General features: G+C 48.8%; 6 protein-coding genes across 6 annotated transcripts; 4 read left to right on the forward strand and 2 right to left on the reverse strand.

Annotated features, from left to right (window-relative positions):
* Window positions 1-378: 378 nt before the first annotated feature.
* On the forward strand, window positions 379-1859 carry FSUBG_7269 (annexin XIV; the record flags this gene model as incomplete). The annotated part of the gene is made up of 3 exons (XM_036685556.1): window positions 379-412; window positions 482-1521; window positions 1572-1859. 3 exons carry the CDS (start codon window positions 379-381, stop codon window positions 1857-1859), a joined length of 1362 nt encoding a protein of 453 aa, XP_036537279.1.
* A 959-nt stretch (window positions 1860-2818) lies between these two features.
* On the forward strand, window positions 2819-5005 carry FSUBG_7270 (uncharacterized protein; the record flags this gene model as incomplete). The annotated part of the gene is made up of 3 exons (XM_036685558.1): window positions 2819-3274; window positions 3402-3938; window positions 3989-5005. The coding sequence occupies 3 exons, from the start codon at window positions 2819-2821 to the stop codon at window positions 5003-5005; spliced, it is 2010 nt and encodes a 669-aa protein (XP_036537280.1).
* Window positions 5006-6776: 1771 nt separating this feature from the next.
* FSUBG_7271 (BTB POZ domain protein) lies at window positions 6777-7871 on the forward strand (the record flags this gene model as incomplete). Its single annotated transcript, XM_036685559.1, has 1 exon — window positions 6777-7871. One exon carries the CDS (start codon window positions 6777-6779, stop codon window positions 7869-7871), a length of 1095 nt encoding a protein of 364 aa, XP_036537281.1.
* A 1160-nt stretch (window positions 7872-9031) lies between these two features.
* Window positions 9032-10921, reverse strand: FSUBG_7272 (uncharacterized protein; the record flags this gene model as incomplete). The annotated part of the gene is made up of 1 exon (XM_036685560.1): window positions 9032-10921. The coding sequence occupies one exon, from the start codon at window positions 10919-10921 to the stop codon at window positions 9032-9034; it is 1890 nt and encodes a 629-aa protein (XP_036537282.1).
* A 5746-nt stretch (window positions 10922-16667) lies between these two features.
* On the forward strand, window positions 16668-18537 carry FSUBG_7273 (retrograde regulation 2; the record flags this gene model as incomplete). The annotated part of the gene is made up of 3 exons (XM_036685561.1): window positions 16668-16777; window positions 16832-18295; window positions 18348-18537. The coding sequence occupies 3 exons, from the start codon at window positions 16668-16670 to the stop codon at window positions 18535-18537; spliced, it is 1764 nt and encodes a 587-aa protein (XP_036537283.1).
* A 238-nt stretch (window positions 18538-18775) lies between these two features.
* On the reverse strand, window positions 18776-20948 carry FSUBG_7274 (uncharacterized protein; the record flags this gene model as incomplete). The annotated part of the gene is made up of 6 exons (XM_036685562.1): window positions 18776-18918; window positions 18970-19158; window positions 19208-19547; window positions 19612-19940; window positions 20013-20127; window positions 20208-20948. The coding sequence occupies 6 exons, from the start codon at window positions 20946-20948 to the stop codon at window positions 18776-18778; spliced, it is 1857 nt and encodes a 618-aa protein (XP_036537284.1).
* Window positions 20949-22626: the final 1678 nt, after the last annotated feature.

The following is a 22626-nucleotide window of genomic DNA, read 5'->3' on the forward strand; positions in this document are numbered from 1 at the left end:
ATGCTTAAACCAAGATGCCCCTGCCAAAGTCCGCGAATGAGGGGCAAAATCATGTCAAGACGTTGTTCCATCCGATCCTAAGTTTAGTATCTTGGCTGTTGGCTTGCTCCGCCTCTGCGCAACCCACATGGATCGCCATTATTGAGATAGCGCCTCAAGGCTGAGCAGCATATGCGCGTCTCTCTTCAGCCCAAGGCAACTCAGGTACCATAAGTAGGTAGTTTGGGTCTTATTAATAAGAGACCGAGGTGCCACTGTCCATTTCCATTCCACTAGCACTTCCGTACATCCTCCGTTTGTACAAAACCCATCATTTCCCCTCCATCACCCCGCAATACCATACAAATTTGACATCACGTCACCATAGCCATACGCATCATGTCTTACCAAGGTTACGGTGCTCCCTACGGCCGTAAGTAAACTGTCACTGTCCATATCTATGATACGAAATGCAAGGTAATCTGACTGGATTGGCTTGTAGAACCGCCGCCTCCACAAGGTTATGGTCAATATCCCCCACCACAGCAGCCGTATGGTGGTTATCAACAACCTCCTCCTGGACAATATCCCCCTCAGCAAGGCGGGTATCAACAACCTCAAGGCCACTATCCTCCCCCCGGAGGTCCTCCCCAATCTCAGCAACCTTATGGTGGATACCAGCAGCAACCTCCTCCTCCACAACATTACGGCGCACCTCCAGGACCCCCGCAGGGCCATTATGGCGCTCCTCCTCCTCACCAGCAACATCATCAACCCTACGGCCAACCTTCACCTGCGCCGCCCACCCAGTACGGCGCGCCTCCTCCTCAGCAATATGGAGCGCCGCCAGTTCAACCGACTCCGCCGTCGCTTGGCTATGGACCGCCTCAGATCATCCAATGGAATGGCGGCCCCGACGCTGATGCTCTGCGCAAAGCAATGAAGGGATTTGGTACTGACGAGAAAGCATTGATCGCAATTTTGGCCAACAAGGACCCTCTGCAAATCGATGCGATCCGCGCTTCTTACGAACGCAACCATCGTCGCAAACTGGTCTCTGATATTCAGAGTGAGACAAGTTCATGGTTCGAGAAGGCTTTGGTCTCACTGGCCCGCGGTCCGCTACTGTCTGACGTGCACGCCTTGCATGACGCCATGTCGGGGCCTGGAACTAAAGAGGTTGTTCTCAACGATGTTCTGCTTGGCCGATCAAATGCAGATCTCAAGGCAATCAAGAGCGCGTATTATCAAACCTTCCACGACAAGCTCGAGGATGTAGTGAGGGGCGATTTGAGCATGAAGACTGAGCGACACTTCTTGATTGTTCTCGGCGCTACCAGAGCTGAGGACGCTGCGCCGGTCGACCCTCGACAGGTTGATGACGACGTCATGCAGATCTATAAGGCTACCGAGGGCAAGATGGGCACCGACGAGATTCTCGTATGCAGCATTCTCAGTACAAGGAACGATAATCAGATTCGCGCCATTGCGCACACGTACAAGCAGAAGTTTAACAAGGACCTGGAAAAGGTTATTAAGAGCGTGAGTGCACTTGACGCTATAATAAGAAATAACTTACTAATCTGACCTAGGAATTTTCTGGCCACATGGAGGATGCACTCCTTTTCCAGCTACGCAATGCCACAGACAAGTACATGCATGCAGCCAAACTCCTTGAGGATTCAATGGCTGGTATGGGAACAAAAGATCACCTCCTAGTTTCAAGAACAATCCGCTACCATTGGGATCGAAACACGCTCAACAACGTCAAGGGTGCATACCAACAAAGATATGGTAAGAGTCTGGGCAAACGGATTTACGGCGAGACATCTGGTGACTATCGCAAAACACTGCTGGCAGCAATCGGTGAGCCTTACTAAGAGGTGGAGTGGAGGAAAAGAAAAATGAGAGAGCAGATTTCGCCATTAGAAGGATATGATGGATCCGAGTCGGGCTTCACAGCCTTTCGCGGCCGATGCTCAATGTAATGAGGGTCGTTTGCTATGACGATGCGTTGTCTTGAAATTGGATGGCTACAGGACCCGTGGATGATGACTCGATGAGACTAAGATACCAAGTATGAATTAAGAATTGTATTCGCTGAAATGCATTTTAAAGTAACTTATTACCTTATCTACGTATTGCTATGTAGGCATTTTGACTTATTAATAATCTTGGGTATTGAAAAGTTAAGTATCTCTGTAGCCAATACGCAAGGTAATAATCTTAGGTATAAATATTAAAGTATATTTCTAACTAACACTATATTAGATATATAAGCTATATAAAAAGTACTAATAAGTTATAAGTTATAGTAAATAAGCTTTTAGTAATTTTATTATTAATTTTATTTTAGTATAGGCATAACCTATCACGTGACCCTTCTCCACTCTGTAAAGCTATTTCTGAATCACGCTAGTGCTATTAACGCACTAAGGAAATTTCATAAAGCTAGAGACTCCCCCTTTAAGCAATAACCCTCACTGACTTTTTCCACGCCTTGGCGCATACGGAACCCCTGCTAACTTTTATGCCCCTAACGCGCAAGCAAGTGTGAACGCGCTCTGAAGGCATTTGGCGTTTGGGCACAGAAGAAGGCACGACGATATTCATCTGAAGGCTTACAGTCAGTCAGCCCTGTTCGCTGCTCACTCTCTTGCTTTCATTATACTCTTTTCTCTGCTTCTTATTTTCAACCTCATTCATTACAACCTCATATTTCGATGATACCTGAGCAGCTACCAGCAACTCCGGACACGCTCCTCTCCAGTTTCCGAAATTCTGAGATAGTTGCTGAGAGCGAGGAGAAGCGCGATAGTTTTCTCTGAAGTTTCCGAAGATGGCAACACAAGCTACATCTCCGCTAGCTGGCGTACCATCGCAGAATGGTATCAATGGTGCAAAAAGTCCTAATCCAACCATGGCTCATCCGTACGGCCAAACACCAGTACCTCTGCCGAGCTATGCTCCTACTGCGCAAAAGCCAAGCTCTTCGCCCGCACCAAAGACTCCTTTTCTCCCACCAGGACATCAACAATCACCGCCAATGCAGGCAAATCGTTTGAGCCAGACAATTCCACAACGCTCTCTGACGCAGACACTCAACCCCCCATCACAGGCACAAGGCCTGATGTCGCCACCACTGAATCAGCCGCCGCACTCGGTCGAGTCATCAAATCACTACCATGAGTTGACTGCTTTAGTCGAGAAAACGCCGGCTGAGGTTGTTCGCCAAGTTGTTCGAGACAAATGGGAAAAGTCTCTTGCAGGCTCACAGTATCACATTGCTTTCTTGGTAAGTTTCTCATGCGCTGCATTCCGGTTCAAGCCTACCTCGAGTCTCATCCTCAGAGCGTGTTGGTTTCATCACATCCCCGTCACTTTCTGGTCATGCTTCGTACGACTTATTAACTCTTTCATAGTTGAATGCGACTATGCATCAAGCATCCCCGGAGACTATTGCTAAGGGCGTCCAGGAGTTTGGTGCAAACCTGGTACAAAAGTCTAAGCGCGAGTTATTGGGTCACCTCAATGCAAGTGACTTTGACGAGCTCGCTGACTTGATACTCCCTCGGGTCAGTACACAGTTTCTGGACAGGGCCCTTGCAAGACGTCTGGAGACGATACCTGCCCGGCAACTTGTCAACGCGTTGGCGCGGGCAGAACGGTTGGGCTACGATGTCAAGGATATCGTCCAGGAGCATAACGAGCATGTCATCCCTTCTTTGCACTCGTTGCCGGTGCAGCCGCAGCCGCAGCCCAGGGGGCCTCTAACAAACACGACACTTAGTGCGGCGCAATACAGTACTCCTCCCGTCGCTTCGCAAACTCCCCCGTCGTCAATGCAATATGGCAATAAATCAGCGGCTCAAACTCCGGCGAAGTCATCGCAAGAACTTGCACCGATCGCTTGGTGCAAGTGTGGTTGGCCATGTGCTTCGCAAGCGGCACTCGACTATGTAAGTTACCAATTCAAATGAGTCAATTGGATTTGTCTAACAACGAATAGCACCACAAGAAGAGCGCCTGCAACAGAGTCCAGGCAGATGACGTAGTTGGGAGAGATGTCTGCCTCTTTTGCGGTTGCAAATTCGGCAGTGGCGGTGGTTTACTCTACCACGAGAAGTCTAGCGTCTGCGGAAACCACTCTCGCGGCACTGCTGAAATGATGCGGAAGTTGCTTGTCCATCTTCGTCCTGAGGATCCGCAGCCTCCTATGCCAGACCCCGTTACTGGAATTACACGCATCCCGTACACCCAAGTGCCTTTACCGTCGCTTCAACACCAAACGACATGGGCCCACTCAACGACATCGTATCCTCCTACTGGGACTCCAAGTCGTGATGCGGGTCGCGATCCATATGCCCACCTCAGCCCTGAAGATTTGAAGAGGTTCAATGATATCATGAAGAATGCCGAAGAAAAATACGGAGGTCAAATGAAAGAGGCTGCGCTTCTCGACGAGCCAGAGAGATCGAAAAGATTGGCAAGCCTGAAGAACTCATATAACACAAAGCAAAGCACCACTCGCAAGAAATTTGGTATCCGACTTCGCGAGAGGCGAACCCGAGGAGAGATTGAAGCTGAGGAGGCTCGACTAATAGGGACTCCAAGTGGCACCGCAACTCCACCGGCTACAGCCGCATCTGACGGCGATATTCGCTCAAGGAAGAGGGCACGAACCGACGATGACCAGTTGCCGTCATCGAGCGCGACTAACAGGGCTCAAGAAAGTTCCCAGAAGAGGGTCTCTATGTCAGAAATGGGCGGACTCTCGGGGTCATCCGCAACCGCAGAACTTACAGATCCTACGGCATATTTGAACCCAGCCCAGCCCCGTTATGTGCCCCAAGAAACAGCCGCACTCGGTGGCCAGTCTGGTGTGCTTGGTTCTGCAGAGCGACCTAGACCGTCGATGGGAGGGACCCTCGATGATCCAATGTCAATTGACGACGACGACAATTCGGAAACAGACAGTGATAGCGATAGTGATAGCGACGGCGACATTCCGGCTACTATCTCCTGATTTCACAGATTTGCAAGCATGAGCATGGCGTTTGGGATTACACGATTTGATACCCCTGACATCAGGAGGTGAAAGCACAGGAAAGTCAGGATTGGGGATGCATTGGCGACGGAGTTAAATAAGCATTTTGACGGACGCCGGTTAACGACGCTGCGCCAAATCACAAAAGAGCCAATGGGAATCTTGGGAGGGCAATACATCAGAGTTGCTTCCAGGACAACTGGGTTTTTGGTTGCGAGCACTGGTAGTTTCTAAATGATCTTGGGTCGAAACAGGCGTCGGAAAAATATCCTTCCTTAGGGGCATATGCGCGTGTCCATATTGCACTAGGGATCTCGACACGAAAAGGGTTTTGGAGTCAATAGGTATCATCAAATAACTGTACATCATTAATATAATATCTCAAGATACTAACAGCTCTTGGTGAAGGCTGCAAAAAATGTTGCAATGGTGTGCACAGTCGCAAAAGCAACGTCTTGGAATATTCGGGTATTCTACTTGAAGCTGCAGATGTTTCGCAGCAGGGAGAATCAACATCACCAACAAGAATTGATGGACCCACTCATGACTTGGTATAGCTTCAAGTCACGAGAGGTTTTACTTACTATTGAGCAGGCCGCGACAGGCGACAGGCGACAGCCGTTTCAGCCAAGAGGAACGGATAGGGGCGATAGAATCGAGACCGTACCTTGGACAGCCGCCCGGCTAACGTGGATAGGACCTAGGTTCCTCCCGTTTAAGGTCTGTTGTGGAGGCCTGCGCAAACACTGAAGAGACAAAGCCTTGTTCGAGACCAAGAAGCGTCTCATTCTAAAGAGTAACTTTGAGCTTATTCTGCTTAGTGGGGCTATTTTACTCTGTTCTAAATCTGGTCATTATCACATTGAATGGCGTTGTGTCACTTCAAGATGGCAAGCATATATCCCTCGTCGGCTGTTATGCATCCATACGTGAATCTGAAGAAGCTCGGTTCCATATCATGGCGAAATAGACCCCCGATGCCCACAAGAGATTAAATTGCCGAATGTCCACAAGTGAAGCTGAGCATCATGTCCTCTGCCATCCCTATCGCGAAATTCAACTGGCTGACCAGGCGCCAGCGCGGGGCCGAGGGCTATATGGTTCGACCTATGATAGCCTGAAGCGCTGTGCAGCACAGATGCATCTGCAGTGCGCAGGTCAAGTGTGATGGACATGGAAGCTGATGCAAGGGTCCTCACGCTGACTGGACGGAATATCCGCACCAAGGGGGCCCGTTTTGGATCCGTCCTTTTGAAACGCCCAAGGCCTCTGGATCAATAGGCTTCTCTGCTCACTGTATCGCCACGAGGATGCCCATAACGCTAGCTGTCTTCAAGGCTAGAACGTGCCCCAAATGATCGCCTTGAAACCCACTAGCGACCGCCTTTGGTGCTGATGATGTACATAGATGGTGCTACGATTGGCCGATTATCGAAGCTCCTTGTCGTCCTGGCAAGGGGCTCAAGCGAGCTCTGTCTGAGGACTTCTTTTTTTCTCTCCCCAGATACTTGATAATCCTGCCATGTGCCACTCCTGGTGACAGCTCTTCTGTTTCGAATTCTCCTCTTGTTTTGTTTTGCTATCAACTGGCCGGCCCAGCACTTTCCTTCTACATACAGACTGATTTGGTTTTATATTTGTTTCTTACCCCCTCAACACCCTCTTCCTTCTGTTTCCTTTCGGGTCTCGTCCTTCACTGAAACTCACAAAACACTCTTGTCAACTGTTCCAAGAGACATATACGGCGATCATGGTTCCTCTGTTTAGCCCCTCTGGCTTTGGTCGTTTCAAGGATAGCCATGCCCGTTTGACCGCGAGCGCTTCACAAAAACCAGTGCCTTCGCCAATGCTTTCGCCTTCGCTGCCTTCGCCTGAACCAATGGCGACTGTACTTATTGGCCCCAAGCAACAGCGCTTCAAGGTCAATAAGCGGTTGTTGTGTGCAACTTCGCCCTTCTTTGCCGACCGCTTTGGTGATCCTTCGAGTTCCAAGTCAATTTCGTTATGGCTACCGCGGGAATCATCCTCAATGTTCGGCCTGTTTGTTGACTGGGTTCACCTCGGTCTTCGGTTTCGTCCACATCTTGATGAGATGATATCTAATGCATACGATGCTGGCCTTGAGGCTTCTCAAAATATCCACTGGTCTCTCATCCGCTTGCACCTCTTTGCATCGCGTCTTGGACTCTATCGACTTCAGGACCTCGCCATGGACTCCATTCAGGACCTCTACCTTCGCTGCGATTGGGACGTTCCCTCTGGTCTCATTACTTTCCTCTACACAGAATGCGAGGATCTCGCTGCTATTCGACTTCGAAGATGGGCTGTCGCCATGGTCGCCTTTTCCTTCACTGGTGGGCCCCGTCTCACCTTCCAACCTCAGGAATCTGCTACTTCGGAACCCACCCGCTTCAGTGATCTACTAGAAGAGCTACCGGAATTTGCAAGCGACTATGACATACATATGGAAAAGATGCGGCTCTCAGGTCTCGACATTCGCTTCAAGAACCCACAGCTGCGCATTCCAGCCAACCGCCTCCGCAATGATGAACGCGCATTTGGGTTCCGCCAATGTTCCTTCCACTCACATCGCTCAAGCGTCGGCGAGCGACGATGCCCTCACGAATCAGGCTCAACAAAGCACCGCCGTATCTACCAACCATCGGTGAAGGAGTCAGGGCCAGAATCCACAGGTCTAAGCGCCCCGACCCGGAGATATCGCGATGTCGTGCCCAGACCACTCTTTTCGGGACCGGTGGACTCAGATATCGGCGAGGACGACGATGACGAGATTTCCAAAGCGATAAAGCATGTAAGATCCATTTCAAGTACACTCAAGACTTGAAGGGAGACGATCATTGCTGAAGAGAGTGTGGCTGATGAGAATGAATCCCGCAAGGGGGCTGGGTGTGAAACTCTGATCTGCTTGATCGCCATCATGATCCCATTGATCTCAAAACAGCCCCGAGACAACTCACAGAACTTGACTTGATATTTAATCATCGAGATCAAACAGGACGACAACTGGATTAGATGACCGAGATTTCAAATGGGACACATTTTAGTGGTTAGCACACCTAAAAGGTCCTGATTATTTTCTGGACCCGGGGGGGGGGGGGGGGGTATTCTCGAGCACGTCCAGAAAGCTACATCGCTGTCTCGGTTGAGGAGCTCGAGGACCTTTATATATAAAGCGTCATGTCTCCCGGAGAGAGATGGCCAAAGGTCAAGCGAGTCTTGAGAGCGAGATAATATTCTTTGTAAAATAGTATTTAATGTACATAACGACAAGATATCTTATCATAACAAGAAAATAATCAAACATCATGGACTCTTAGACTATCTTATTATACTTTACTCCAGAACAATGTCTACGTTCACTTTCGATGGACGGCTTATATATGAAAAGTATGTTTTTGACATCATTCAGATCGTTGCTCGTTCTATGGATATTAAATTCCACTGCATCATTCGTCCAAGCTTGATACATCTTCATGGTTCGGACCCACAAGGAGCTCAATCGAGTCTCTCGTCACAACATCCCCAATTATGGCGATGTCTGTTTTACTCGATTGCAAGGGTAAAAAATAACACGGCAAACGTAAGGCTCTGTTTGGCCTGCATGCTGTTCGTTCCATCATATCATCATGAATTGTTGAAAAATCATCCCGTTCTGGGAGGAATTGAAAGGAAATTGACAAGTTATGTCGTTGGGCGATTGTCGAGATAGAAAACGCAATGAGCAAAGACGCTCGCCTGCGTGCTGGGGAATCCCAGTGTATAGAAAGAAAGGTGAAGCAAAGTGCAGAAGCAGAAGGAAACCGGAAAATGAAGGCTATCGCCAGATAGACTGCTGCTGTCTAGATGCATATGCAAATGTTGAGTCGCGGGCCCAACAAGATTTGATCAATGTGTGTGTGTCGGTATCCATTAACTCATAAAACTCGTCAGGTGACATAACCTTGTGGAATGTACAAAGAAAAGTAAAAACACAAATGAGGTGTGTTAAAGCGGTGACTCAGAACGTCGACGTGGTTGGTCTCGACGACGAAAATCCTTAAGTCTTTCGTCGATATAAGCCAGTCGACTTGCTAGTGATGATCGGGTAACCCCGTGGTTGCTTTCGCTGGACTGTTGGACGGTTGCGAACGGCCGGCGAAGAGCGTCGGGGTCGTTGGTAGCTCCATGTGACAGGCGATTCGGGAAGGAAAAACTGGATCCTCCAAGAGCGAAAGGTGAGCCTAGTCGAGGGGGCACGTCTCTGACTGGAGGAGCCAGCGTTTGCTGCTGAGTAGCTAGTGGCTGCGAAGCTTCGAAAAGCTGTTGGAGATTCTTGCGTGGGACAACGACGTCAGAGTCTATCTCAGGTTCGGTCTGAGGCGTTGCGAACTGGTCATTGGTGGCTGATAGGTCAACGATTGAGGCTGGGTCAACCCAAAGATCGGAGCCGAGACTGGGTCGCTTAATCTTCCGAGCCTCCAGATGGTTGGGCCGGCGCTTGTGGGTTGATCGGCTGCGTGTAAGTCGGACTGGAGACATGAGAGCGCGGCGCGGGCCGCCTGTGTGAGTTTGTCTCTGCAATTTAGAATCCACAACGAAGTTTGAGGGTAGCGAACTTGACGAGCTGGGGCCGTAGCTTCGCGCTCCAAAGGGAGACGCAAGTTGGGTGTACTTTATTTCAACTGGCTCCAACGTCTCGCGACTCGGTGGAGGAAGCGAATGTTCGTCGATTTGAGGCTCAGGTAGCGAGTTTGTTAATTGAGCCAGAGGACCTTGCAGTTGCATGGAATCAGAAGTGCTGACCGCCAATGACATTGCCATATCTTGACCTGAGAAGACCGAGGGGGAGCGACCGAGTACTGTTCGACGATTCCAGTAACGAACTGCGGATTTGTTATATGGAGAAGGGCTGGGAGCTAAATATTGTGAACCCCGCGCCTTAGACCTGGCGTTCATCTTGCAAAGCTCCCGCAATTGGGCGCGAGTGGCGGCACAAGTATGAGGCCACTGAACATATGGGCCAGCGGCTCCTTGGGTGGGTGTGATGCTCCCACTACTGATATCAATGTTTGTCTGAGCCTTTGACCCCTTCCAACTCCTCCTCGCCTCTCGGGCCACACGCAAGCAGACTCCATGGGGAGGGATGCCGCTCTTCCCGATACGGAAGGGTGTGACCTTGGGGTCTTGCAAGTACATCATATAGGTAGACCATAGGTGCTGGTTCATGGGTTTCGTCCAGGGTGCTCTGCGAATGGTATCTCGAGGAACCTCCGTTTTGGCGGGCTTGATAGTTCTACTGTTGTCGTCGGCATTTGATAGCTCGTTCGCAAGGTCCGCGTGCTCATTATCTGGGCTGATGCATTGACTTAAATCCTCGGAGCTGATAGAGAAGTAGCTCAGCAAGGAAGCACTTGTGTGTGTCGAATGAGCTGTCGAAGGCCGGCTGGACTCATAATCGGGACTAGATTCGAGGCTACTGAGAGTAGAATCGATAGACCAGTTTGGATATTGTTTGGGGGTCAAAGTTGGCAATAGGTCTGGAGCAGGAGTTTTTGGAGGCGAGAACATGCGCTCTGGACCACCGTGGGGTGTGAAGGGCATATCGTCCATGTTGCTGAAATGTGACATCGGGTATAGTGTCTCTGTCATCTCCTCGTCAAGTACACGAGGCTCCTCGATACTGGGAATAGGGATGTCTGCAGCGGCAACCGACGCGAGAAACTGCTCCGTGGGCGCATTGAGATTTGACGCATTCCTTCTCTTGACTCGGAATCGAGGACGTGGCGGGGATGGTGGTTGAGTCTCGCCATTTAGAGTAGGCTCGGGCGTCCTCAGGAGATCCTCACGGCGCGCGCTTCTCGGCCAAGGGGCCGCGAGAGATTGGAAGTGCGACATGGCGGGTCACAATTTGGAACGCGAATGCGCTCCAGGGCTGCGTGGACTCCGAAATGATGGTATAAGTATTCGAGGGAGAGCAGCGATAAGCGGGGCGGTTTGAGCGCAGAGCAAGTCGAGGCCAATGTTTCGGGATGCGGCAGCGCTGTCTTAGATCTCGTCAAGATGTCGCACGGCAACTTGAACGGTACTGAGCTCGAAATTATCGACAAATTTCGGCGATATGATGTCAGGCGCCGGAGGTGTTGCACAAGATAAGATCGAGCCTAAGGTTGAAGCGCGACAGGATGCGACAGACTGTTTATTTGTGCGCGCCAATACTTTCCAGGAAAACAGACGAATACACAAGAAAGCGTGCTGGTTGTTCGATCGCGCGTCGTCGAGTTTGGTATGTGATAGACGGTAATAAAACAAGGAAAGTATGTCTCAGAAGAGAGTCGTTGTCGTGGTTATGGTTATGGTCGTCATACAAGGCGATGGCGGTTTATTGTTGTCACCGTCGCGGGATTTGTGGAGGTCTCCCAGTCGCAAATAAACAACAGCGGGTGGCGGTCTCGGTTCGACGCGCCGTCGCAGTTGAGGGTCCCGTAGACAAGCAGTGAACAAGCTGAGCTCGCGCGACCGACAGTCGGCGCAATGTACGGGAGCACGAGAGCTGATGGGAGGAGTATTGGGCGCAAACGAGAGACTGGAATGGAGAAACGGTGAGTGGAAAGAGAAAGGAAAGTAGACCGGGACGATGTGGGTGTGGTGGGCGAGAGTGTGCGCTATGTATGAATGGGCAAGCCAAATGCTCAACGGGAGGTGAGTGGAGAGCAGGGCCAGCTGGGAATGGACGGGCGCCTCGTTAAGCACAGTACGTCTCCTCTTCCTTGTCTCTCGACCCAACCAGGATAAAGAAAAACTTGAAGCACACTGGTCAAGGCCACGGATGTGGGCCAACAGCGAACAGCGGGTGGCGCGAACGCTGCAGTCCAAGTAAGTAGGTACAGTACCTGGCAGACGAGCTGTGCAATGCTTGTTGGTTAGATACTGGCTCGCTAGATGCCGGTCGGTCCCAACGGTGCTGTGCTTCTCCAACACTATGCTCCAACTGAGGACAAAGCAGAGAACAGGACTCGTTCCACGGCAGGACGCGATACTGATGCTATATTATATGATGCGCTCGCTGCGCTGCACTTTGCAATCGTGTCTTGACCTCTACGGTTTCTGGCTTATCCACTGGTGAGTCCCTTGACGGTGGTGGTAAGGACGGCAGTAAGCCCCCAACAGGCGGCGTGCTAGCGTAAAGCCCTTGTCAAGTCAACCCCGGCAGCGTCCGTGACAAGGAAGAGCTCAAGCAGCGGTCAGTGGGTGATGAGGGCACGTTGTGCCAGCTTGAGCGATAACCCTGGACGGTAGAATAACCGTGATAGGTCTGATGAAGAGGTTGATGATCCTCAAGGTGATCGAGACCATGTGATGGAATAGAGACAAAAGGACAGCCGACTGAGACCCTGCGTGCCCTGTTGTGTTCCAAACGGGCAGTACAGTACGGTACAGTAGGTACCTATGAAGATCTCGGTATTGTTGACCTAGGTTTGTGTTTATTTGTTCGATGTGAGCTTTGCTTCCCCGTTATCGTTGCAGAGGTGTTGAAGAGTCCAGGATTGGCAGTTTTGCATTCAAGTACCATTCGCTGGTCTTTGTTCCTGTGTTCTGGTTCTGTGGCGGTCAACTCTCGGCGGCCGGCCGTAAGTGTTGACTTAGACTGGCTCGGGACCTCGCATAGAGATGCGGCGTATGGCCAGTCTCTTGGGTTTGGGAGCGGCTGCAGAAAGGCAAATGTAAATGATGGCCAAGAATCTGTCGCACTTGGAGCAATCGAAAATGTTATTTTTGGTATAAAAGAGTTCAAGTTGCTCGAATATGAGCGTCTGCTGGATGACATTCTGGAAACAACACTGAAGAGACGCGATCAAACTCATGTTTGTTTGTTATGATCTGAGAGCCTCAGATGAGACAACAGTAACCCAGGTTTTCCACGCTCCCCGTTGGCTAGCCTCGAAGTCGGGTGCCACTTATTGGTGACCTAACGTACCCAGCATGTGCGTCCGCAGAGAGTGAGTTGACGATAGGATTGCTTGGTTGAGAGCAAAGGGCGAGGGGAGATGCGTCGAGAACTAGCAAATAGCAGCATAATGTGACGATCCAACGAGAAGGCAGACTGCCTCTGTCATTTAGACATGGCTCAACGCCAGCATGTTTCGACCCCTGCCCAAGCATCCAGCCAGAGCTGCACGTCGGCGGCAAGAATGAAAGACAGCGCAGGGAAAGGACGCACAGCACAGCTATCGCCCGCACTCACATGCATGCATTCGCTCTAAATGAATGACCTTATGGGGTTGAATGTGGATGAGCATGATGGGGTTGTCTGTTTGAATAGGGTTAAAGGTGTGGGTGTCTTCTGAGGGTGAGGGGTTGATAAAACGAAACAGAGAAATGGGTCAATATGACGCTGCATGTAAACAACTCAAACATTTGGAAATACCTGGGGGTTCTTCCTTTCTACCTACCGATCTTGCCTTCCATTGACGAGGAGGCATGGACTTCCTCACCTCCAGCTAAACTACTAAGGTAAGGTACCTAGGTAGGTAGCGAGAGCACTTAACTCACTCAAGAAATAGGACACCATAAAAACTTGGAACAAAGGTGGCTGGGGATTAACGCGAAAACCGAACGCGTCGACGCGTCATTCTCAACGAGCCAATGAGGATGCACTTTGGTTTGTCAGTGCTGTACGGAGTAGGTAGCTTGAGCAGACCAACTACGAATCAGACCATTCAATTGATATTGATCCAATTATTCCACAGCTGCATGATGAGCTTCTTTACGATCCTTGTCTGTAAAGCACAGTAAGTATCTTACTCCCTTTTGGACAAACTTGCAGCACACTGTTTGGTACTGCTCCATTCTCGTTATCACAAGAATTCTATCCAGAATCAAAGGATGTCTAGGGTGGCAGTGGGAGTGGTGCCCTACCCCTCCTACCCTCCCTTTCAGCTAGGTAGCTTCACACACGCCGGGATTGGCTCTTAAGCGACCGTCAAATCAGAGGTCAATGTGTGATAAAGAACGGCCTAGAAGGGAAGTGGATGGAACACAGTGTTTTTCTACGATGTGCTGATCTCATCTGAGCTGAGACTGGTAGTAGCCACTAACAAGAACACGAGTGTACCAGTGCAGCACCGCGCTAGACTCATCACAACAACCTACCTTAGTAGTTACAGTAGATGATAAAGCCTGGATCACTAACTAGGATGGCACTACAGTCCAACTTTACAGCTGATACTGATGTCATATGTATCTAGAGATGAACATCCAAACCAACACGAGTAATATAACAGTGACAGACAGGAAAACACCTCAAAAATGAAGTATGGCATCACGCACTATTGTATAGATCTGATTGAGCTGGTGACTTGGCTGATTCGAGTTGAGTCATACGACAGCGTGGAAGTTGATAAAGAGGAGGGAGATACAACCTGTCTCGCGGCGGCTTTTTGTCCAAAAAGTTGACTGATTGACCATTGTAATAGTCACTCAAGTCCTTCTTGAAACGGACGACATTGAACTGCTGTCCACTTGCAGATACTTCATATCGACGTACTTGAATCGTATGTATGCAAAAAAGCGAAAACAAGAGCAGTAGCTCTGACAATATGCTCAGAGGTGGACTTAAGGTGCCATGGTTCGTATGCCAGATGGATATGTTTGAGGTTATTGAAACGCAACAAACAAATTCTTCAATACGAGAATGAGAAACCTCTACTACACCCTGAAGAGCCAGCACCAGTTGGGAAGAAGGCTATGGGCCCCCAGATCTATTACAGCCTTTCTCATGATAATGTTGGTAGAGCAACACCTATTTACGTAGTCTACTCATATGGGAGGGAACCTTGGTTGTGATCAAAAGCACTAATACCGGGACAAGATTCTAAGAATTTTGGTCACGTATCTGACTAAATGCTCCTGCACCACAACTAGCAGTACAGTGGAGGGATGGCGAGTGTATCTACCGGGTTAACAATTAATACTCAGGTTCACTGGAAATGGCCATTGGCTCTAACTTTTATACAAATGTTTGAGATTATAAGACGAATGGGCCAGTCTTCAGCAAAGAAATGAGTTCGCCATAAAGACCGAGCCCAGTCAGTCCAGGCATGGACACATCATAGCAAGGTCAAAGCTATGATTAAACGGATACCCGAATACTGTTTTAGTGTAGCATGCACCCAGACCTCATGTCAACGTTAGCCCAGGAGGCCAAGATGTAGAGTATGTGGTATATCATATAAACATACCTGAGATCGAGCAACGAGCGAAGAGTGGCTGGAAGATGATGATACATTGGGTTCAAGGAGGGCTTCTCACTAAACCTTCTGGCAATCACAGCCCTCTACGATGTGGTGCATCGTTATGTTAGACAAAATGTTCTTACATATGCCCTGAAAATACGACAGCATGTTCAATACTTAAGAGCGACATAAAGTCCATGACAAAAACGATGGATGCCGAGAAGCGGTCCGCAGACATATGAGTCGCCACTTCAAACCCATAAGCCTATAGGTAAGTAGGGGCATCCTTCAACGTAGAGAGTAAGTCGAGGAGGTGGATTCTGACACAAACATCAGCAAGACTGATATGAATTGAGCATTTAAACTCTGAAGTTGCTTGAGTGAATGGATAGCTTACAACTGCATCAATCGAAGGCTTGTTTACAGTAGGTACGGTGATAGGGTTTGGGCTGAAACCAGACGACGCATTTTCCCTTGAAGGATACTTCTAGAAAGAACCAAGAATTAAGAAAGTCTCCAGAAATAGAAACAGTCGAGCTATGTGTATTGAAATCTATGACCTTGCTGATGTTGGACGGTCTAATTGCGTAACTGAGTTGATAGGATAAACATCAAATAGCGCTCGTTCGGAGATGGCCAGTCACTTCACATACACATTCCTAAGCAGAGATCAAATACAGAGCACATGGGGATAGCTGTTACTTTCACATAGGTAGCCAGACATAATGAACTAGGTAAGGATAGAAGTACGTGAATGCTTGAGGCTGATGACTGCGATACTGATGCTGAAGTAAAAGAGCTCAGCAAGCGATAAAGAAGTTAAAAGAACGCCTAGATATAAAGACTAATAGAAAGAATAGAAAGAATAGATTAAAATCAAGAGCTATATACATAAGACAAGATAATATAGTATAAGTAATTTATTAAACATATCCTTAAGATATAAATTAAGTTTTATTAAAAACTTTTATATTTAAAATAAAGTAAGTTAAATTTTATAGTAAATTAATTAGTTAACTAAAAATTATATATTTATTTTACAATGCTTAAGCAGTGTGATTAGTAAATTAGGAAATAAAGAATAATGAAGACAATATGATAAGAAATCAATTTGTTGTCTCCTGAGTGGCCGGGTCAGGAGCAGAGTCGCTCCGGATAATACGGCGCCGTCACGGGCTTTGGGGCGGGCAACCCCGCAATCATGGCACCCCACATCCCCCGCCAACCTCAAACTTGCACTGAACCAACTTTTGCCCTCTGTTGGAGTCATCTCAACCTCACCGACACTAGCACCAACAGCAAGCGCATGTTATATGTATCCTTTGCGCTCAAGATTATTCATAGACTATAAAAACGTCTCTCATTGTATTTGCCGTGTCGATTGGATTAATCCGCTGTCAAGGTTAATCATGACCTCACATGCTCCCGATATCGTCACCCTCGACAATCTGTCGCAGACCATTACACCCTGGAACCCTCAGGGGGAAAGTCAACTCTATGCCATAGTTGATATGGGAAGGTATAAGTAGTTCTAAACAAGTCAAACAATCCTCATATCTAACATGTAACTCAGTAATGGCATTCGATTCTCCATCACATCATTAGCGCCTCCATTTACACGCCTTCTTCGTCCCATCTACTCAACTCGTGCTGCCATTTCACTATTTGATGCACTCAAGAACACCCCCAAAGGTCTAGTATTTCTTCCGGAAACCATTGCTGCCGTTTCCAAGACGCTGGAGCGTTTTCATCAACTCGCTGTGCGTCATGGAGTGTCAGCGAGGCACATCACCATCCTCGCTACTGAGGCCATGCGCCGGGCTGACAATGCTTCTGAAATGCTCGGGGCAATTTCATCCGCGACTAATGGCCTCAGAGTGAGCATACTTGAGCCTGCTGTTGAGACCCTCTTTGGCGCTGTCATGGGCTCTCGCAGTGGTCTCGTTGGCGTTGAAGGTGGCGCTCTGTTCCTGGACCTCGGGGGCGGGAGCGTGCAGATGACGTGGGTGGACACCAGCAAGCCAAACTACGAAGTAGATGCTGCCAGAGCTGGAGTGAGTCTGCCATTTGGAGCCGCGAGATTAATTCGCGTGCTGCAAGAGCAGCCAGCCGATGTTCAGGTTTCTGAGATCTCAAAGCTTCAAACCGGCATGCAACAGGCATACGCCAACCTCTGCTCCAAGTTCCCTGCTCTTAACGCTCTGAAGGGTTCTCATGACGACGGTCCTCGCGTGAACGTCTTCATGTGTGGAGGTGGCTTTCGCGGTTATGGTAGCATGCTCATGCACCAGGATCCTGTGAGCCCATACCCTATTCCCTATACGAACGGTTATACGGCTCCAGGCACACTCTTTTCTAAGGTTGAGCACATGCGTCGTGTCAACGAAGAACACGACAGTCGAATTTTCGGACTCTCAAAGCGTCGTCGTAAACAATTCCCTGCAATCGCTACCGTCATTGATGCATTGCTCGCGACGGTGCCCAATATCGGAAACGTGACATTCTGTGGTGGCTCGAATCGCCAAGGTGCACTTATGATGAAACTTCCGTTCGAAATCCGCGAGTGTAACCCTCTTGATATTCTTGCTGGAGTCACACCAGATGAGAAACCCGTATTTGATGCTGTGTTGAATACGTTGAGAAGTGCTCTTCCTGTAGAGGTCGACTTCTCATCCATGCCTAACGTTTTGACTCCGGGGCTGGACTCTCTTTTTGTGCGGGATATCTGGACTCGGCAGGGCCACGATTCGGATAACAACTCGTCGTTTGCACTGCATCATGCAATTACCCGGGATGCGGAGGTCCCTGGACTCTCACACACCGGGAGGGCCTTACTGGCGCTTTCAGCCTCGGCTCGATGGGGAGGCATTCTAGGGCCCTTCGACTCACAGCTCCAGCAGAGTCTATCGGCACTTCTTGAGAGCCAGCATCTTGACGCACCATTTTGGGCTTCGTATATTGGTGCTGTAGCCGGACTTATAGCCATGGTCATACCAATCATTCCAACTACTGCAGAGGAGGTGGAAAATGCTATCAGGTTAGTGTCATTCTTCGGAAGTATGCCAAGTCTCGTTGTCTAACGAACACAGCATAAGAGCACATCTCAAGCAAGCAGAGGATAAAAGAGAGAGAATCGTATTAACGATCAGAGTCGCCTCCGCCAATATAACGGGTGTCAGTCTAGAAGACCTCGCCGACAGGGTTGAGAAAACCGCCAAAAAGAATGGAGGGAAGAAGCCAAGATACAAGATAACTGCCCAAGTGAGCCTATCGCCATGACACGTTTCTTCATCAACATAAACCAACCCAATACACACACATGTTTTTCCTTCGATCCACATTAAACAAGCTCATTTGCAGCGAACGTCGTTGTATTCGTTATAAATCATAAAAGAACCATCGTATCATGCTTTTTTGTTCGTGTTTTGTCTTTTCCATATGTTTTTTTCTTCTCCTTGTATTGCCTTTTCGTTTGCAAATCATTTTCTGTAATGACTGGACATGATTTGTGCAGTTATTACGCACTATCACGGGAGCTTCCCTTACTCTTGGTACTGCTTCGAGGGCGTCTCTTGGATGAGATCTTCTTAAGCTCATGGTTAACTACCAAGGCGCTTAGTCGCTCGTCAACCTTGTATGACGAACGCTGAATTCTCTCGTCTGGCAAAGGGTCAGTGGCACGTCTCACATAACAAGGTGCTGTGGTCTTACAGAATTCCTTTCTGGTGTCCATCATATCCTGCGAGAACTGGCGAATTTTGCTGCTATGACGAGCTTGAGAAGGATAGTCCTTGAGCCAGTCCATTGACATTTCCATTCTCTTGGGAGTCTTGAATTGGCAGTGATAGAATATGGCTATCAGAGGGAAGAATCCATTGTAAAGGTTCTCAAAAGCCCCGACTGAATATCATTAGCAATGATGTTTGACCTTCGACTCAAATTGTCTTACCAATATTCTGATCTCTCTGGGCACTTGGGTTTCGGGCGAAATATGCATCATGTGCAACGACCAAGTCTCTGTACATGATCATGAGTTGCCACAAGCTAGCCCAGACTGCCATCTTCTCTTGAGCTTTGAGAGAGTCTTGTTGCGCCAAACAGTCTTCGAGGAGCTTGAGGATATCATGCTCATGGGACACAAGTGCGTTCCATGCAATGCGTCTAAGCTCTGCTTGAACAGTAAAGGGGACCTGAGAGAGCTTGTTGGACGAGCTGCAGCAGGTGAAGCGCGGGGCTTTCCAGATTCTGAAGAAACAATTCATTGTGTGGACCTTGGAGACGAGGTTGTGCTACAATAACAGTTAGCTCTACTGGATACTGCAAGGATCAGGAAGAGTGGATTGCAAGTGTTACCTTTGGAAGTCCCTGGCCGTCCTCATAATATGAAAGCAAAAAGTTTTGCACCATATGCTCAAATCTAGAGCTGCGTTCTCTTCGGATCTGTGCCTCAACCCAGCGCTGAAGTTCACCATAAGTGGGAAATCTATCCCGCTCAAACGCAGCGTTTCTTGGGTTCTCATCGGTTCCATTCTGAGAATGGTATGCTTGGACAGATGCCCGAAGAAAAGGGGATTCGGCATCGCGGGTGAAGAAGATGACAATATCTCTGGGTTTGGCAGTGGGAAAGCGAGGCTCATGATCGACGACACGCCTCTCTTCTGCAGGGTCGGGTGACCAGACGTCTAAATATGATATGTCTTAGTGTACATGTCTCATTTTGAGGCTGGGGGGCCAGGGGGGGTTGTTCGACATACCAACGATGTGACGAATCACAGGTGGAGCAACCGCAGGGGTCCTACGGGTACAGACTAGGTGTGAGTGGTCTGGGAAGGCCTTACGGCAATAGGGACAGACGCCACAGTCTTGACACTGGGTAATGGCTCAGTTCAGTGTTTGTTTCAGAGGGGCAATGGCCTTGTATAGGCATTGTATTGGATTGGTTTTCTTACGCGGGTCTTGGAGATACGACACGGAAGACAGGCTCCACTCTTGCGGACATCGGCCGTCTGGTCTGGATCAGAGAGCTGTCTTGACCTCTTCTCCACAGAACGCTGACGCTTGACACCAGAGGTTGAGTTTGAGGAGGGTGAGTATGAGTATGTCTTGGTGTGGCTTGAGCGGCGGGACGAGGACTCGTGTACCTGGATCTGATGTGGGTAGCCATACCCCCGGGGGGCGTGCTTGCTAGGTACGGCCTGGGGGTATGTCCACTTATCATCCTGGGCCTGAACCTCTTGGAGGCTGACTCGAGGACGTCGACGGGCATCGTCTACGCCATCGAAGAAGACGGAGCCAGAGTGAGACGAAGGAGAGGTACTACCACCTCTGACGAGTTCTGGTGGGGTCTGACCCATGGACTCGGATGTGGTAATCCCTCCATCGTCCGGGCTCAGGCCAGGGGTCATCCTTAGGTATTCGGCCTCGCTCCTGTCAAGAGAGAGATGGTCAAGAAAGGAAGGGATATCAGTGATGAGCGAGGGAAGGTCCCTGTAGCTTAGGCGAGGGGAGCTAGAAGCTCCTGGGTAGTCCTGAGACCTGGTCGAGTCACAGTAGAGATCCCAGTCAAAGACAGACCTGAAGAGCTCATCATAGTCCGGGCCCGGGGAGGTGGGAACACGCGTGTTTTCTTGACCTATCTGGGACAAGCCTCTGGACGCAAAGACAGCAGCGGAAGCACCTCCTTTATCCATGTTGACGACCTGCCTGCCCTGCAATGTAATGTACTGTTTCCGGTGTAAGTCACGAGGAGCTATCTTGGTGGAACCTCGATGTCTGCGCTGGGCGAATTGAAGCACGCAGCAAATACTTGTCAGAAGACGATAAGGTGAAAAGTTCCAATGTGCCTGATGCTTGCGTGCAAGATTGAGCGATTCAGAGACACGTCCTGGCACCAGAGAGTTATAATTCGGCCTTCCTCGACAGTCGTGGTGGACTTGTTCACTTACACCATCCTCCTCTTCACTTCTCGGTGTAAGACAGGGGTTGTATTGGCTAGATCTTCCAAAATTCCACTGTAATTGACCAATGAAACAACCTTGTCTTACCGGTTTTCGACTTGAGTTGAGTCCAGGAGAACGCTACGAGTTGCTAGTAGACCTAGATCACGGGAATAGTGTATATGACTATTGTTGGGATGGAGGAGAGGCGAAACTTTATCGATGGTAAACTAGACGGCTAGAATTATCTAGTGTTGCTGGCGCAATTGCTGTTGATGCTATTGAACCTCCGTGATGTGCTGTTGGTGTTGATATCTGGATGACCAGACAAGACAACGATATTCAAATAAGGACTGCCAATTACTTCCTGGGATCTATTGCATTTGCGAAACTGTCAATTTAAATTCGCGATTGTCAGTAATCGAGCTAGTTCCCTTTGTTATCCTCCGCACGGGCGGTACGTTAGCCTTGGTGTCGTGTAGTACTAGAGCAATCGAGTATATCTGTGATATATAGGTTGTCAACTCAAACCGAAACACTCAATTGGTCGAACAGAACCTAGATACATATCAGAGCACATCATCAAAACCAGAGGAAACTTGCTATTGACTTCTTTTAGGCTTTTCTTCCCAGTGTCAGCACTTAGCTTGGTGGTGTTGCTAGTTCATTGACATCCCAAAGTGGGATCGTGCGGTTGCATAGACAGGGATGTCATCTCTGAGAACTCACGACTCCAAGAAAGACTCGCCGCACCCATCATCAGAGTATCATCATGTATAAGTTATTGAAACATGACCTGCTCAATCTGAATAGTACCAAGTCGAGTGGTTCTAGATGCAGTCAATGCAATTATGTTTGTATAATATTGAATTTTACAGCTATTATAACTATACAGAGTACGATTTTTATATCCGGCAGCGGGCTCAAATTTAAGTCAATTTAATTTTAATCACTCATTGAAAACTTAGATATCGTCAATCAAATTTAGGACTTAATTTCTCGACCGGTCTTAATTTAGTCATGGCGCCCCGTCCCGGCAATGCGGGGCCGACAACGGCTCCGGCCGTGGTCAAATTTAACCTCAGCGCCACCGGAGCTCCGCGTCGGTAAAATTGGAAGCGAGACCCACGCTGGTTGCCTTATTGAGCAAGACAAGATGAGTTGCATGAGACATCAGTCATGTGCCCAAATTTCTCAAAGTAATGCAGCGCGACTTTCCAACCTGCTTTTTGTTTTACTCAAGACATGACTCGAAATACAATCGACTGCTTATCTCTCTGCTTGACACTTTCATGAGGACTTTAGGCGACGGAAGACACTGTAACATAAAATCATAAAGTGAGTCCAAAGTTATCATAAATTACGGGTACACAATGTCTTTTTCGTATAAGTACCTAGCTTTCCGAAACGCCGGTTGCAAGATGAAACCTAT

The sequence above is a fragment of the Fusarium subglutinans genome (assembly GCF_013396075.1).
Source record: "Fusarium subglutinans strain NRRL 66333 chromosome Unknown NRRL66333_c0000090, whole genome shotgun sequence".
NCBI lineage: Eukaryota > Fungi > Ascomycota > Sordariomycetes > Hypocreales > Nectriaceae > Fusarium > Fusarium subglutinans.